The sequence below is a fragment of the Macaca nemestrina genome, chromosome 11 (genome assembly GCF_043159975.1).
Source record: "Macaca nemestrina isolate mMacNem1 chromosome 11, mMacNem.hap1, whole genome shotgun sequence".
In the NCBI taxonomy this organism is placed as follows: domain Eukaryota; kingdom Metazoa; phylum Chordata; class Mammalia; order Primates; family Cercopithecidae; genus Macaca; species Macaca nemestrina.
This window is the reverse complement of record NC_092135.1, coordinates 139,588,697-139,604,679: the sequence shown is the minus strand read 5'-3', so window position 1 is coordinate 139,604,679 and position 15,983 is coordinate 139,588,697. Positions and strand designations below refer to the sequence as shown.

At 48.5% G+C, this 15,983-nt stretch overlaps 2 protein-coding genes and 1 pseudogene across 8 annotated transcripts in view; 1 reads left to right on the top strand and 2 right to left on the bottom strand.

The window, feature by feature from the left end:
- The window catches only part of LOC105473764 (FERM, ARH/RhoGEF and pleckstrin domain protein 2), a 148,675-nt gene that overhangs the window by 4,652 nt on the left and 128,040 nt on the right, over window positions 1–15,983 (bottom strand). For all 6 annotated transcript variants that reach the window (XM_071073768.1, XM_071073765.1, XM_071073767.1 and 3 more), the window contains 4 exons: window positions 15,251–15,381; window positions 7,579–7,647; window positions 6,780–6,869; window positions 135–217 (listed from right to left, as the gene is read on the bottom strand). In XM_071073768.1, coding sequence (XP_070929869.1) covers window positions 135–217; window positions 6,780–6,869; window positions 7,579–7,647; window positions 15,251–15,381 — 373 coding nt within the window. The remainder of the gene's footprint in view (window positions 1–134; window positions 218–6,779; window positions 6,870–7,578; window positions 7,648–15,250; window positions 15,382–15,983) is intronic.
- Window positions 1,573–2,592, top strand: LOC105473763 (small ribosomal subunit protein eS12-like). Its single transcript, XM_071073780.1, has one exon. The coding sequence runs from the start codon at window positions 1,856–1,858 to the stop codon at window positions 2,252–2,254; it is 399 nt and encodes a 132-aa protein (XP_070929881.1). The 5' UTR covers window positions 1,573–1,855; the 3' UTR covers window positions 2,255–2,592.
- LOC105473993 (BTB/POZ domain-containing protein KCTD5 pseudogene) lies at window positions 7,660–15,241 on the bottom strand (annotated as a pseudogene). Its single transcript, XR_011610228.1, has one exon. The product of XR_011610228.1 is annotated as a BTB/POZ domain-containing protein KCTD5 pseudogene (transcript).

The window sequence follows — 15,983 nt, the reverse complement described above, 5'->3', positions numbered from 1 at the left end:
TCAGAGTCAAAGGGGGCACAACCCCATGAGGCTCCATGGCCCCTCACAGCTCAGAGGACTCAGAGGCTCATGGCAAGGAAGTCCCCACCCCTCCATCCAGGGCTGCTCAGGAAGGAGATATGGAAGACCCTTACCTGGCTGCCACCACGATTGTTTTCTGAGCCGCGTAGATGGTGAAATAGTGTGGAACAGACCACTCATTCTCACTTTCTTCTACCTGTAGGTGGGAGAAAAGGTCCAAATCTTGTGGCCAAGAAGGAACTGACAGCCTAAGCCTGAGCAGGACACAAGGTGACTGCTGGCAATGCTAGGTGGGGCTTGGAAGCCCAGTGCTGTCCAAGTGCACACAGACTCTACAAGAGGCCAAGGAGGACACTGGCATCCTTGCGCCATGGCAGCTGCACCCCAGGGGGTGAGCCATGGGCCAGAGGGCACCCAAATACTCACCGGGGGGTCCAGCACTATTAGCTGAAAATCAAGCAAAGGAAAAAACATTGAGCATTTTCATTATCCAAAAGGGAGTTGGACAATTCATTTATGAACCAAAGACCAAAACCTAATAGAGCTAGATTCAAAGAAAACCCACTGGGGATTAATTTTAATTATAAGTGGTTAGATGAAATAATTCCAAAATAAAATATTACCAAATCTAATCTAAAAGCACACACAAGGAATTGTCCCATGATCAAGTAAGGTTGTTTTGGGAATGCAAGGATGGTTCGGCATCAGAAAGCTGATTGATAACACTCATCCCATCAGAAGTCAGAGAGAAAAAGGGAGATCAATTCTCTACATGCTGAAAATGCCTTTGCCAAAATCCAAGGTGTTATTTCTGATAATACCTCTTAGAAACAGAAGGAAACTGTGTTAACATGATAAAGATGATCTTTTCAAGCCAAGAGCCATCATCCTCCCATTAACAGTCAGGAACAAGGGCCAGTTCTCTGTCCCCAGGACCAGCCAGTTACCAACAACTCCACAGAATGGACAGCTTCCCTGTGCAGAGCCTGATACACCAACCAAGCCTCTCACTGGACATCAAAAATCTGAATCAGCATAAGCAAGGGCAGGCAAAACATTGTCCAGATGTCAGTCTTCCCCTAAGTTAACACAAAAATTTATTGCAATTTCAACTGAAATCTCCACGGTGTTTTTGGAAGGAATTTGTCCAATGACTTAAAAGATTACTTGGAAGAATTAAATGCTTGAGAATAGCAAAGAACATTTTTTTAAAAGGAGGCAGAATAAGGGATGGAATGTGTTCACCCAAACAGTGACTATCTCATATGACACCACTAACTAGAGAGAGTGGACTGATGCTGGGCAAACAGGAATGGAGCAGAACGCCCAGAAAGAACGAGTACAAAGACAAAGGCTTCCATTTGATAGTCTTTGACATCACTGAGAAAATGAAGGATTCAACAAATAATGGGGAGAAATGTTACATCCCAATCTAATATCTATCAAAACAAATTCTAGGCTGGGCGTGGTGGCTCACAACTGTAATCCCAGCACTTTGGGAGGCTGAGGCAGGCAGATCACAAGGTCAGGAGATCAAGACCATCCTGGCTACTATGGTGAAACCCCATCTCTACTAAAAATACAAAAAATTTGCCACCTGTAGTCCCAGCTACTCGGGAGGGTGAGGTAGGAGAATGGCGTGAACCCGGGAGGCAGAGCTTGCAGTGAGCCGAGATCACACCACTGCACTCCAGACTGGGCAACAGAGCGAGACTCCGTCTCAAAAACAAAAACAAAACAAAACAAAAACCCCTCTTTCCCTGCCGCCGCGGAGTCGCGCGGAGGCGGAGGCTTGGGTGCGTTCAAGATTCCGCTTCACCCGTAACCCACCACCATGGCCGAGGAAGGCATTGCTGCTGGAGGTGTAATGGACGTTAATACTGCTTTACAAGAGGTGCTGAAGACCGCCCTCATCCACGATGGCCTAGCACATGGAATTCGCGAAGCTGCCAAAGCCTTAGACAAGCGCCAAGCCCATCTTTGTGTGCTTGCATCTAACTGTGATGAGCCTATGTATGTCAAGTTGGTGGAGGCCCTTTGTGCTGAACACCAGATCAACCTAATTAAGGTTGACCACAACAAGAAACTAGGAGAATGGGTAGGCCTCTGTAAAATTGACAGAGAGGGGAAACCCCGTAAAATGGTTGGTTGCAGTTGTGTAGTAGTTAAGGACTATGGAAAGGAGTCTCAGGCCAAGGATGTTATCGAAGAGTACTTCAAATGCAAGAAATGAATAAATCAATCTTTGGCTCACAAAAAAAAAAAAAAAAAAAAAAAAAACCCAAAAAACAAAAAACAAATTCTAGGGAGATTAATTAAATGAGAAAAATGAAACCATAAAAAGGTGCTAATATAATACTGGCATGGGGAAGAACTTCCTGAGCCCATACAAAGGATAGAAACCCTCAAGGAAAAGACAGCCAGAGCTGACCCTGATAGGCCCTGATTTTTCAACTTTATGGTGGTGTGAAAGTGATAAGCATTCAGTAGAAACTGAACTTCAAGTGCCCATACAACCATTCTGTTTTTCACTTCCAGTATGGTATTCAATAAATTATGTGAGATATTCAACACTTTGTTATAAAACAAGCTTCATGTTAGATGATTTTACCCAACTGTAAGCTAATGTATGTTCTGAGCACATTTAAAGTAGGCTAGGCTGGCCGGGCGCGGTGGCTCACGCCTGTAATCCCAGCACTTTGGGAGGCAGAGGTGGGCGGATCACAAGGTCAGGAGATCGAGACCATCCTGGCTAACACAGTGAAACCCCGTCTCTACTAAAAAATACAAAAAATTAGCCAGGAGTGGTGGTGGGTGCCTGTAGTCCCAGTTACTCGGGAGGCTGACGCAGGAGAATGACGTAAACCTGGGAGGCGGAGCTTGCAGTGAGCCAAGATGGCACCACTGCACTCCAGCCTGGGTAACTCTATCTCAAGAAAAAAAAAAAAGAGTAGGCTAGACTAAGCTATGATATCAGATAGGTTAAGTGTATTAAATGCATTTTCATTTTCTTTTCTTTTCTTTTCTTTTCTTTTTTTTTGAGGCAGAGTCTTGCTTTGTCACCCAGGCTGGAGTGCAGTGGTGCGATCTTGGCTCACTGCAACCTCCGCCTCCCGGGTTCAAGTGATTCTTGTGCTCAGCCTCCCGAGTAGCTGGGACTACAGGTGCCCACCACCACACCTGACTAATTTTTGTATTTTTAGTAGAGACAGGGTTTTGCCATGTTGGCCAGGCTGGTCTCAAACTCCTGACCTCAGGTGATTCGCCCACCTCAGCCTCCCAAAGTGCTGGGATTATAGGCGTGAGCAACTGTGCCCTGTTAAATGCATTTTTGACTATGATATTTTCCTCTTATAATGGGTTTATCAGGACATAGCCCTATCGTAAGTTGAGGAACGTCTGTTTCAATTCACACCTTCAACAAGCATTTGCTGGGTTCCCTATATGTGCCAGATGCCATTCTAGAGTAAGAGAAACACAACCCATCAAGATGGAATTTAAATTCTACAAGGTAAAACCAAATTGCAAGCAAAGTAAAAAGGCAGTTACTGAGAAAATAATTTCTGACTTAATAGGGTTGGTGAGCATTTTTACCATGTAAATATTTCACTAATGTGCACAAAAAACTCACAGACCAATGGAGACCAGAGTGACCAGCAAGCTGAGTGATTCCCAAGAGGAAAAGCACGGAATGCCAGGACACAGGGACCAGGCTGGCCTCCCCGACAGTCCACAGGGACGAAAAGTGAGACAACGGGGCTGCTTGATGGGGCTGCTCGCCTTACCCACTTGGGAAGAGTAAGAGAGATGGGTGCCTAGCACTTTCCATGGTGGAGGGAAAGATGCATGTTTAGACCTAGCTCCTGCCAGTGGGCAGGTCAGCTGGCACAGGTGCTCCAAAAGCAATTTTTTTTTTTTTTTTTTTTGAGACAGAGTCTCACGCTGTTGCCCAGGCTGTAGTGCAGTGGCGCGATCTCAGCTCACTGCAAGCTCGCCTCCCGGGTTCCCGCCATTCTCCTGCCTCAGCCTCCTGAGTAGCTGGGATACAGGCGCCCGCCACCGCGCCCGGCTAATTTTTTGTATTTTTAATAGAGACGGGGTTTCACTGTGGTCTCGATCTCCTGACCTTGTGATCCGCCCGCCTCGGCCTCCCAAAGTGCTGGGATTACAGGCTTGAGCCACCGCGCCCGGCCTCCAAAAGCAATTTAGCAGGAGTGCCCAAGGCCGTAAACACCTTTGCTCAGACAGATCTACATTTTGGAATTGATCTGAAAGACATAATTAAGGATGTGCAGAAAGACAGAGACCCAACAATGTTACAGTCCTCAACAACCAGCCACAGCCAAGCATCCAATGACAGGTGACTAGTTAAATGAACTGGGGCTGCTATGAAAGGAAAGGAAAACCAGTGCCCTGACAAAACAGCCCGTGGATGATGGCAACTGTGCAGCAGATGCCTATAGCCATCACTGCTGAGTGGTACAATAATGAGGGAGTTCTTTTTTTTTTTTCCTGTGGGTTTTTTTTTTTTAAATTTGAGACAAGGTCTCACTCTGTCACTGGGACTGGAGTGCAGTGGTGCAGTCACAGCTCACTACAGCCTTGACCTCCTGGGCTTAAGTGATTCTCCCACCTCAGCCTCCCAAGTAGCTGGGACTATAGGCACACACCACTATGCCCGGCTAATTAAAAAAAAAATTTTTTTTTAAAGATTTGACTTCGCCATGTTTCCCAGGCAGGTCTCAAACTCTCAGCTTCAAGCGATCCTACCATCTTGACCTCCTAAAGTGCTGGCATTACAGGTGTGAGCCACCGCACCTGGTCAGTGATGAGTGATTTCTATCTTATATTTTCAATTATTTTTTCTATAATAAAGGTGTAATTTTTAAAAGTATACTTTAAAACAAATGGGGTCTGCTTCCAGTGGTGGCAGATGAGCTAATTCAATCTGACCTCCTCTTGCCTGAAAAGTGGAATTACATTTTACAAACACTTGGCCGGGCGGGGTGGCTCACGCCTGTAATCCCAGCACTTTGGGAGGCCGAGGCAGGTGGATCACGAGGTCAGGAGATCAAGACCACCATGGCTAACACAGTGAAACCCCGTCTCTACTAAAAATACAAAAAAATTAGCTAGGCGTGGTGGCGGGCGCCTGTAGTCCCAGCTACTCAGGAGGCTGAGTCAGGAGAATGGTGTGAACCCAGGAGGCAGAGCTTGCATTGAGCCGAGATTGCACCACTGCACTCCAGCATGGGCGATACAGTGAGACTCCTCTCAAAAAAAAAAAAAGAAAAAAAAAATTACAAACACCTGCCTGAGAGTTTTGGTGCTCATTGTCAGGAGGAGGCAGTGCAGAGGGATGAGAGTGGACAAAACTCTTGAAGAAAGAACAGGAAAAGAGGACCCCAGGGAGGGAGGACCCCACTGGTAGAGGAAGGACTCTAGGGAGGAAGGATCCCAGGGAGGGAGGACCCCAGGGAGAGAGGACCTCAGGGAAGGAGGACCCTACTGGGGGAGGGCCCTGGGGGAGGAAGACCACAGGGAGGGAAAATCCCAGGGAGGGAGGACCACAGGGAGCAAGGTAGGACCCCAGGAAGGGAAGATCCTAGGGAAGGAGGACTCCAAGGAGGGAATATCCCAGGGAGGGAGGACTACAGGGAGTAAGGGAGGACCCCCGGGGAAGGAAGATCCCAGAGAGGGAGGGAAGATCCCAGGAAGTGAAGATCACAGGGAGTGAGGGAGGACCTCAGGGAGGGAGGAAGGAGCCGAGGGAGGGAAGATCCCAGAGAGGGAGGGAGGACTCTAGGGAGGGAAGATCCTAGGAAAGGAGGACCCCAGGGAGGGAGGACCACAGGAAGGGAAGATACCAGAGAGGGAAGACCACAGGGAGTGAGGAAGGACCTCAGGGAGGGAGGGAGGACCCCAGGGAGGGAAGATTACAAGGGAGGATCTCAGGGAGGGAACATCACTGAGAGGGAGGACCACAAGGAGGGAGGGAGGACTACTTTAGCATTGTAGTCAAGGCAAATAAGCCAAAAGGGATAGGGCAGAGTTGGGGATTAGAGCCCCTAGGTCCATGGCACCCTAGGCAGGAGGCCTGGCAGGGCCATGGGGAGAGACAGTCACTGTGATGAGGTGTCCTGGACCGATGGCACATCCTTATGGCAAGTCCTGGACTTGGCTACCTGTCTGTACCGTTCCAGGCCTAGTGCAGGGACACACTCAGGGCAAGTGGACAGAGCCTCTAGAGCTGCATGAAAGTCTCCCCATGCCCTGAGAACAGTATTTCCATCGAACACAAGCAGCCAACCACAAAGGACAAAGTTGATGAACTGGATCACGCTAAAATGAGGAATCTTTGCTCCCATCCCAGGCATGTGCCTACGTGGGACAGAGGGCTGGTGTGGATGTCACACAGCCTGAGGAAGATGCTGCTGCAGAGGCTGACTCTAAGCTTGCAGGGAGCAGGCCTTGTCCTGCCAGGTGCTGACAGAGACCACAGGCTGAGTCCAGGTTTCCCTAGAAGGGAACGATGGACTAGAGACAGGGCAGTTTGAGCATCAATAAGAACAATGACCATGGGGGTCAGAGACAACCAACAAGGAATGCCCACCAGGTGCTGCTCCCAGTGTGGCCAAATACTCAGCAGGTACTGCTCTCAGTGTTGCTGGGTTAGGATTCACCTCTGCAGGAGAGAGGTGGGTGGGGCCCAGCCCAGCACCACGTGGAAACCCCAGGCAGGGTGCAAGACCACTCACCAGCATGCCTCGGAGGGGAAGGAGGCCCCGGATCCGGAAGTGGCTGGTCCCTGCGACTCCTTTGCTTGTGTACAGCAACATGTCTGAGAACTGAGAAGTAGGAAGCTTTACATCTATGAACTTCACAAACAAGTGTCTTAATGGGCAGACCAACTTAGACTCTGGCTGCTCATCATGTGGACATCAGATCTATTCAGCTTGCTGGAGATTTCTGGCAAAAAGGGGACTTTTATTCATTCATTTGGTCATTTTTGACCAGAGGCAGGAAGTGGCCACAGGAACCAGTGCATCTGCTGGGTCAGCTCCCAGCTAGCTTGGCTGAGAAGCTGGAGGCAGTAAGGAATTCTGGCTGGTGCTGACTCAGTTACCTCCTCATCCACATGGTTCATGCTGGAACCCACTAACTGGTAGGAACAAGGACATGCTGGGAGGGGCTTCTGGGCCAACAGTGAGCCTGTCCCGACTGGCCATTGGGCAGTCAGTAGCACCTTCTTGCAGCCACATGTATATGGACTTTACAACCTTTTGGCTTCTGTTTGTCCCATAGTCAGGTGCTCAGAACCTGGAATGAGGAGGGAGGCTGGCCCCGGGGTGGGCGGAGAAGCTGTTTTCTGCTTCTTCCCACTCTGTGACCCTCCCCTGGCCTCGTCTGACTCCAACGCTACCCACCTGCACCAAAGCCTCCAAGTGCTAAACTACACAGAGGCCAAGGGACTGCCGCTGCACGTGGTATCCCTAACAGAACTGCTGCCCATCCCCCTTGGGGGGGAAGCACAGCTTGAGTGGGGAGAAAACCTACCAGAAAGAACATCCTCTGCTGCAGGCCCTTCTTGGTGAGCTTGTGAAGGCAGCCCTCACGGATGAACTCCTGAAAGACAGAGACAGAGTCCCCTTTGAGCTGGCTGAGGGCAGCTGGCGGATGCGCACTAGCCGGGCCGAGGGTCAGGAATAGCCTTCTGGCCGCTTGTGCTCCTCTGGCTGCTCCTCCCAATGAGGGTCCTCTAGTGGGGCCTCCCAGTGGGGCTCCTCTACCCTCAGCAGTGCCCATGATCACCAGGTCCTTCCTGTCTTGGTGCCAACAAATTCAGTCTTCAAATCATCTACTGAGCACCTGCCCTGGACTAGGAGCCCTGGAGCCCTGACACAACCAAGAGGTAGAGCCCGGGGTATTGTTCTTGCTGAGGAGAAGCTGCTGGAGGGTTCAGCCACAAAGATGTCATCTGAGATCCGCTTTGAAAAAACTGGACAGGAGCAGGTTTGAGAATGGGAGGAGGAAAGGAGAGTTCTCCTAGGTATTCAAATTAGCCCCTCCCCACAGGGCATTAGATAAGAAAACAGAATCCTGCCAGCGTCAGACACCTGCGCAGATAGGGTAAGCGAGAGTCCTGGGAGCCCCTTGAATTCCTAACCTGGACTGCTCTGGAGCTCTTCCACCGTTTGTTCCTTTCAGACAGACAGGAGGAGCAGCAGGTGTCCAGAGAATGTGTCAGGGGCCCACTAGTATGAGCAGCCCCAACACACTGCGTGAAGGCGCAAGGAGGAGCACACTACACAGATAATCCTCACAGACATGTAGGATGAAAAATCAGCCCAAACAGAAATGTCCACCCCACACAATGAGGAAGGTGGTCATATGGATGCATTTATGTAACTGGATGAGGCTGGTAACTAAGCTTGGGGCTCTCACTCCAAACCTGCCTCCCAGCCCTACTCTGAGAGGCCACAGGGGCATGACAGGGAGCCCTGGAGACCACACACTGAGGTCCCTGTGAGCTGCTGGCAATTGCTTGGCCCTGGGAGTGGCAGTTCCTTCCAGCCACAGGCAGCAGCATCACACTCAGAGACCCCAGCACTGGCTGAGCAGCAGCCCCCTCTCCAGAGCCCCCACACAGGATGTACGTCCCAGACCCACGGGGTGCCTTCTCCACCATGCACTGGCCCTGCTGCCAGCTGTGAGGCTCAGTGCTATGGGCCTTTGACCAAGCTGTCAAATTTGTTCCCCAGCCCTAGGGTAGTACCTGTGGCTCACAGTTCTGCCACCTCCCTGACACTTCACAGTTCTTTTTACCCTTTGGTACCTCATCAACTTTATACCTGGTTAACAATCCTTGCTATTACATCCTCTGCTCAAATAACTGGCATGGTTTCTGTCTCCTGACTGACACACATATTTAACTCAGGAAGACATGAAACTCTGGGCTATACAGACATGACTTTAGAGATTTTGACTAATAATAACAAATTATTATTTGAATTTGCACAGCATCTACTTCATGCAAGGCCCAGGGCTGAGCAGCTGACATAGATTCCTTGTTCATCCTCAAGACCTCCTGCCTCAGAGAGGTGGTGCAGCCTGCCCAGGACACACAGGAAGTGTGGTGAGACTGAGTTTGATGCATGGCTCAAGAGCCTACACCTTTGCCACTGTCCTATGTAGCTACTCTCAATTGTCTTTTCAACGACAGTTCCCTGGGCCACCATCTATAAGACCCTGCACAGAGATTACTAGGAGAAATAATGGTATGTAACATGAGCCCTACTTTCAGGAGTTCCCAGCCAGCAGCAACAGCTCAACGCTATGCAGCCAAGGAGAGAAACAAAAGAGTGGTGGTCCTAGCACCCGATCAAAGCCCAGACTCCTGAAGTGGGGAAGGTTTCCTGTGTATTCCAGGCTAATTCATTTCTCCAAGCTTGCAGTTCCACATTTTCAATACCTTCTTCTAACAAAGCTAACACAGAACATGATTCATACACATGCTTCAATGCACATGTGTGTGCTGAGACAGGAAACATCTCCATGTAATTTTTAAAACAATTTTTTTATGTTGAGAGTATTGAGTTCAAAGCAAAAAGCACTAGTGACAGAAAGTAACTGGCCCAATAGACATATAGACCATGGGATAGAATCAAGAGTCCAGAAATAAATCCATATGTTTACAGTTCATTGATTTGTTTTTGTTTCTGAGACAGGGTCTCACTCTGTTGCCCAGGCTGGAGTGCAGTGGTGTGATCACAGCTCACTGTAGCCTTGACCTTCTAGGCTCAAGCGATCCACTTGCCTCAGCCTCGGGGGAAGCTGGGACCATAGGTGTGTGCCACCATGCCAGGCAAATTTTTTTTCTTTTTTTTTTGGTAGATACAGGGTATCAGTATGTTGCCCAGGCTAGTCTCAATCTCCTGGCTTCAAGTGATCCTTCTGCCATGGCCTCCCAAAGTGCTAGGAATACAGGCTTAAGCCACTATGCCTAGCCCCCACTGATCTTCTACAAGGGTTAAAAGACAGACAATTCAATAAATGGTGCCGGGAAAACTGGACATCCACATGCAAAATAATAAAGTTGGACTCCTATGTTCCAGTATACACAAAAACTAACCCAAAATGGATCAAAGATCTAAATGGAAGAGGTAAAACATAAAACTATTAGAAGAAAAGAAACAGAAGGGTAAATCTTCATACCCTGGGTTAGGCTTTCTTTCTTTTTTCATTTCTTTTTTTCATAAATACACAATTTTGTTTGCTATTTTCAGGGGAAACTTAGGCATTAAACTGTAAGCTGATAAAATACTATACCCAAATTTTAGTGAATTAAATCTTAGTGATTTTAGTGAATTAAATCTTAATATCTTTAAATTAAAAAAAAACACAAGCCTATCTATTATATCAAAGTCAAAAATCAAACAATGCTAAGGGGTCAGCAGCTCCCCAGAGAGTACACTCTGAGGGCCCACAGTGGTTGCCTTCCTCCTGAGCTCTGTTGGGGAGGACAGGGTCATCCCATGGCTAAGTCTGACCTCTAGAAAGGCTTTTATAAATTGTCTAAGCCAAACATTTAACAGCATACAAGAGACCTTACAAAAAGGAGGTGCTAAGTCCTAATGCTGGAGAACTTGGTTAATCAGGTTATTGGCAAAGAAGATGAGGCCTAGGTAAGAAGTCTCCAGAAGCATTGGAAACCAGACAGTGTCACAGCCTCTGACCTGCACATGGGCAGTTGGCGGTCAGTCTGCACAGTGCTCCTTGGGAAGCTGGAGTTCCAGAAACAAAGAGCTTGGAGCCTGCCCTGCACACCAGGTCCCCAGACTCTGACAGGTCCCCACAACCAGCTGAGAAAGGTCTGTTTTCAAAGGATGTGGGCAGTGGTTTCTAAAAGAATCCCATCAGCTCCCATGTCATGTTGGGTGGAGCCCATGATGGTCGACTGAAGTCCCAAACATCCCAGAAAGGCTGCACAGTTATACAAAGAAAATGACAGAGTGGTGAGAGAGAGGCATTTGTGATGCTCCATAAACATCCCAAATTTTCACTGTGACCCAGACCTTCAGCTCCAGAAGCCAGCAGACAGGCCTCCAGCCCAACCTCTATGCCAGGTGTGACATAGCACTGACAGGCACCAGCTCCCCCATGAGCCCGCAGAGTGGGGGACAAGGCAACACTACTACCTCATGATAACGGGTTGAACAGATCAGTCTCAACGCAGCAATCCTTGTGGGCATTTCCAGAGTATAAACCCTGGGGAGTCTATCCACACTGAAAAGGGGTATAAAGTTCTCTCGCCTGGAAAACACAAATTGAAAAGCCTTGACTGGCCGGGCGTGGTGGCTCAAGCCTGTAATCCCAGCACTTTGGGAGGCCGAGAGGGGCGGATCATGAGGTCAGAAGATTGAGACCATCCTGGCTAACACGGTGAGACCCGTCTCTACTAAAAAATACAAAAAAAAAACTAGCCGGGCGAGGTGGCGGGCGCCTGTAGTCCCAGCTACTCGGGAGGCTGAGGCAGGAGAATGGCGTAAACCCAGGAGGCAGAGCTTGCAGTGAGCTGAGATCCGGCCATTGCACTCCAGCCTGGGCGACAGAGCGAGACTCCATCTCAAAAAAAAAAAAAAGAAAAGCCTTGACTGTCCCGGACTGAGTCAGGCAGGATCATAGCCTGTGTCGGAAAAAGGCCTGTCTTTGAAACGGTGCCAGGAAGTAGTGATGATGCAGAAGCCGCCTTTGTCAGGAGCTCTGTGAGGCTGAGAGCAACCAGCGATCCCACCTGGGAGGCAGAGCTCCCGACTGAGTCTAGGGCCTGGCAGCCAGACCAGAGGCCACAACCTGCTGGACGCCGATGACGCTGTGGCCACTTCCTGCCAGTGAAGCCCAGGCTGCTTTTACAGACTATGTGTAGCACCAAGAACTCTGTCCTTTACATGATCTTCAGGGATTGAGTGGGCTGACTGGGAGCATCCGTCTCAGTCTCTAGCCCCTCTCAAGAGACAGCACCCACCTGGCCGCCATGCTCCTCCCCTTGGGGACACCTGGCCTTGGACAGCTGGACCTGTCTCTCACCACCCACCTCAGAGGCAAAAAAGGATTCACACACAGATCTCTAGAAAAATGATCAAAAGCAGGTTCCTTCTCGCAGCCAAGCTTCCTGGACATGGTAGTTCATTGCATCTTGGGAAAGAGTAAATCATTTTTTCATACTGTGTCCCTCACATCCTTGAACCTTGTTCTTGCAAAATCTTGGTCTTCTTGCTGGGTTCACTGGCCATACTGTATGGGGTGTTGTGAAGTTCCTTGGACATCACATAGAGGAACTTGGCCTGATCTTCATTTCCATAGTTGTAAGAGGAGCCAATGCTAACCAGTTGTTCAAACTTCTGACTGTCGGACATGGTGGACACCATCTGTGTGAGTTCCTCCTCCTGGCACTGAAGTACATGGTACACATGCTTCATGGGCACCTGTGATGTTTTGTTCTCTTGTTCTCTAATTTTATCCAAGTTTTATTAATGAGGTGATATTGTAAAATTCTGCTTTCTCCAACACTCTTTCCTCCGCAAGATCTTTGTTAATCACCAGCTTGCCATGTCTCAGGTAGTTCAGCACAGGCCCGAAATAGGTGGGGTCTCTGACCATTAAATAGGCAACAGTTTCATCCTTGTCAGGGTTAGCCTAGTATAAGCAGTACAGGAAGTATTTCAGGTCCTGGCACAGCATCTGCTGGGTGGTGAGGAAGTAGGTGCAGCCAACGCTGAGCCAGACCCATTTGGACATGCTGCCGGGTGCTGGGCCAGGGTGCTCTGAGTCCTGCACTACAGCAGCACAGGTCGACCCTACCAGCCCTGCCCCAAGGTTGCACTGGGCAGGTGGCAGTGCTCACAGTAATTCCTTTTTTTCTGAGACAGGGTCTCGCTCTGTTGTCCAGGCTAAAGCGCAGTGGCGGGATCATAGCTTACTGCAACCTTGAACTCCTGGGCTCAAGCAATGCTCCTACCTTAGCCTCCCGAGTAGCTAGGACTACAGGTGTGTACCACTACGCTTGGCTGACAATAGTTTCTTAGATATAACATCTAAGACACAAGCAACTAAAGAAAAAAATAGATAAATTAAAACCTTTCATGTTGTAAATGAAGGCCACCATCAAGAAAGTGAAAGGACAACCCACACAATGGGAGAAAATGTTTGCAAATCATAGTCTGATAAAGGTCTATAGCATTCAGAATATAAAGAACCCTTAAAACTCAACAGGTTGTCTTTTACTTTTGGGTTTTAAGAGTTCCTAGCAAATTCTGAATAAAATAAAAGGTAGGCAAAGGATCTGAACAGACATTTCTTCAAAAAAGGCCTACAAATGGCCAATAAGCACATGAAAAGATGCTCAATGTCATTAGCCATCAGGGAAATACAAATTGTAACCACACAAGACAGCATTACACACTCACTAAAATGGCTAGAACCAAAAAGTGACACACAATGTGGAGAAACTAGAAGTCTCATACAAGTTGGTGGGAATGAAAAATGGTTCAGTCACTTTGGAAAACAGTTTGGCAGCTCCTCAAAATGTTAAACATGGAATTACCATATGACCCTGCATATGGTATATACTCAAAACTGAAAACTTAAGTCCACACAAAACTTGTACATGAATGTTCACAGCAGCACTATTCATAACAGCCAAGAAGTGGAAATAACCCAGTGTCCATCAGATGAGTGGAGAGACATGTGATACATGCATGATGGAATATGATTCAGCCACAAAAAGGAACATGAGGCCGGGCACGGTGGCTCATGCCTGTAATGCCAGCACTTTGGGAGGCCAAGGCAGGTGGATCACAAGGTCAAGAGCTTGAGACCATCCTGGCCAACATGGTGAAACCCTGTCTCTACTAAAAACACAAAAATTAGCTGGGGGTAGTGGTATGTGCCTGCAGTCCCAGCTACTTGGGAGGCTGAGGCAGGAGAATCACTTGAACCTGGGAGGTGGAGGTTGCAGTGAGCCAAGATTGCGCCACTGCACCCCAGCCTGGTGACTGCACCTTTAATTTGAGAGACTGTCTCAAATTAAAAAAAAAAAAAAAAAAGGGAACATGAATGAACCTTGAAAAGATTATTCTGAGTGAAAGAAGACAGTTACAAGAGGCCACAGTAATGTATGATACCATTTCTATGAAAGGCCCAGACAGGTTAACTCCTTAGAGACAGAAAGTAGATCAGTGGTTGCCAGGGGTTAGGGAGCAGAACGAGGTCCCCACAGAACAGCATCCCCACCCAGACAGGATTACCTCAGAACAGAGTCCCCCGAGAACAGGGTCCCCTTCAAAATAGCGATGGGAAGTGACTGTTAATCGGTGTGGGGGTTTCATTTTGGGGTGATGAAAATGTTCTGAATTAGATACTGATGGCTGCATAACCTTGTGAAGATACTAAAACCCACTCAATTATACATTTTTTGTATGTATGAATGTGTGTATGTATGTATATATGTATGTATTTTATTTTATTTTATTTTGAGACAGAGTTTCGCTCTTGTTACCCAGGCTAGAGTGCAATGGTGTGATCTTGGCTCACTGCAACTTCCACCTCCTGGGTTCAAGCAATTCTCCTACCTCAGCCTCCTGAGTAGCTGGGATTACAGGCATGCGCCACCACGCCCTGCTAATGTTTTGTATTTTTCTTAGAGACAGGGTTTCTCCATGTTGGTCAGGCTGGTCTCAAACTCCCGACCTCAGGTGATCCGCCTGCCTTGGCCTCCCAAAGTGCTGGGATTATAGGCATGAGCCACTGTGCCTGGCCGTATTTACCTATTTTTAACGGAGACAGGGTCTTGCTCTGTTGTCAGGCTGGAGTGCAGTGATGTGATCAGGGCTTACTCCAGCCTCGACCTCCTTGGCTCAAGCAATCCTCCCATCTCAGTCTCCTGAGTAGCTGGGACCACAGGTGTGTGCCACCACACCCGGCAATTCTTTTTTTTTTAAATTCTCATAGAAACAGGGTTTCCCCGTGTTGCTCAGTCTGGTCTTGAACTCCTGGGCTCAAGCAATCCTCCCACCTCAGCCTCCCAGTGTTGGGATTACAGGTATGAGCCACTGTGCCTGGCCAAAATTATACATTTTAAAATAAAGGGTGACTTTCGTGGTATGTAAATTATATCTCAATTAAAAAAACAAAGTAGCTCAAAAAACATTCCCAGAGTAAGGTCACTCACCCTGCCAGGAGCAATGAGGTTCTCTACGCCCACCAGGTCCCGCTGCAGCTCCGTCAGCTTCTGCAGGTTCTCCAGCCGGATGAGAATGTGCTGTAGTGTGGTAGTCACCTCTGTGATGGCCTTCAGGGCATCTGTGTGGAGAGACCCCTCAGTATAGGTGTACAGGCAGTGGTGTGCACAGCACCCTCCACCCACCCACCACCTTGTGACAAAAACCAGCATTCTAAAAGGCAGTTTTAATTAGAGGTACATCCTACTTGACTTCTTATAGCAGCGGTCCCCAACCTTTTTGGTACCAGGGATAGGTTTCATGGAAGACTATTTTTCCACAGACCAGGGGTGGTGGGAATGGTTTGGGGATGAAACTGTTCCACCTCAGATCATCAGGCATTTGTTAGATTCTCATAAGGAGCACACAAACTAGATCCCCCAAACGCGCAGTTCACAATAGGGTTTGTGCTCCCATGAGAATCTAATGTTGCTGACCTGACAGGAGGAGGAGCTCAGGTGGTAATACAAGCAATGGGGAGTGGCTGTAAATAAAGAGAAGCTTCACTTGCCGGTCACTCACTTCCTGGTGTGCAGCCTGGTTCCTAATAGGCTATGGACTGGACTGGTACTAGTCCATGGCCAGGGGTGCTGGGGATCCCTGCCTTATAGGACTTATAGGACTGCTGCCTACTATGTGCAGCCACCAGGTGCCTGCTCCTGCAGATACCCCTGAGGCCTTCAG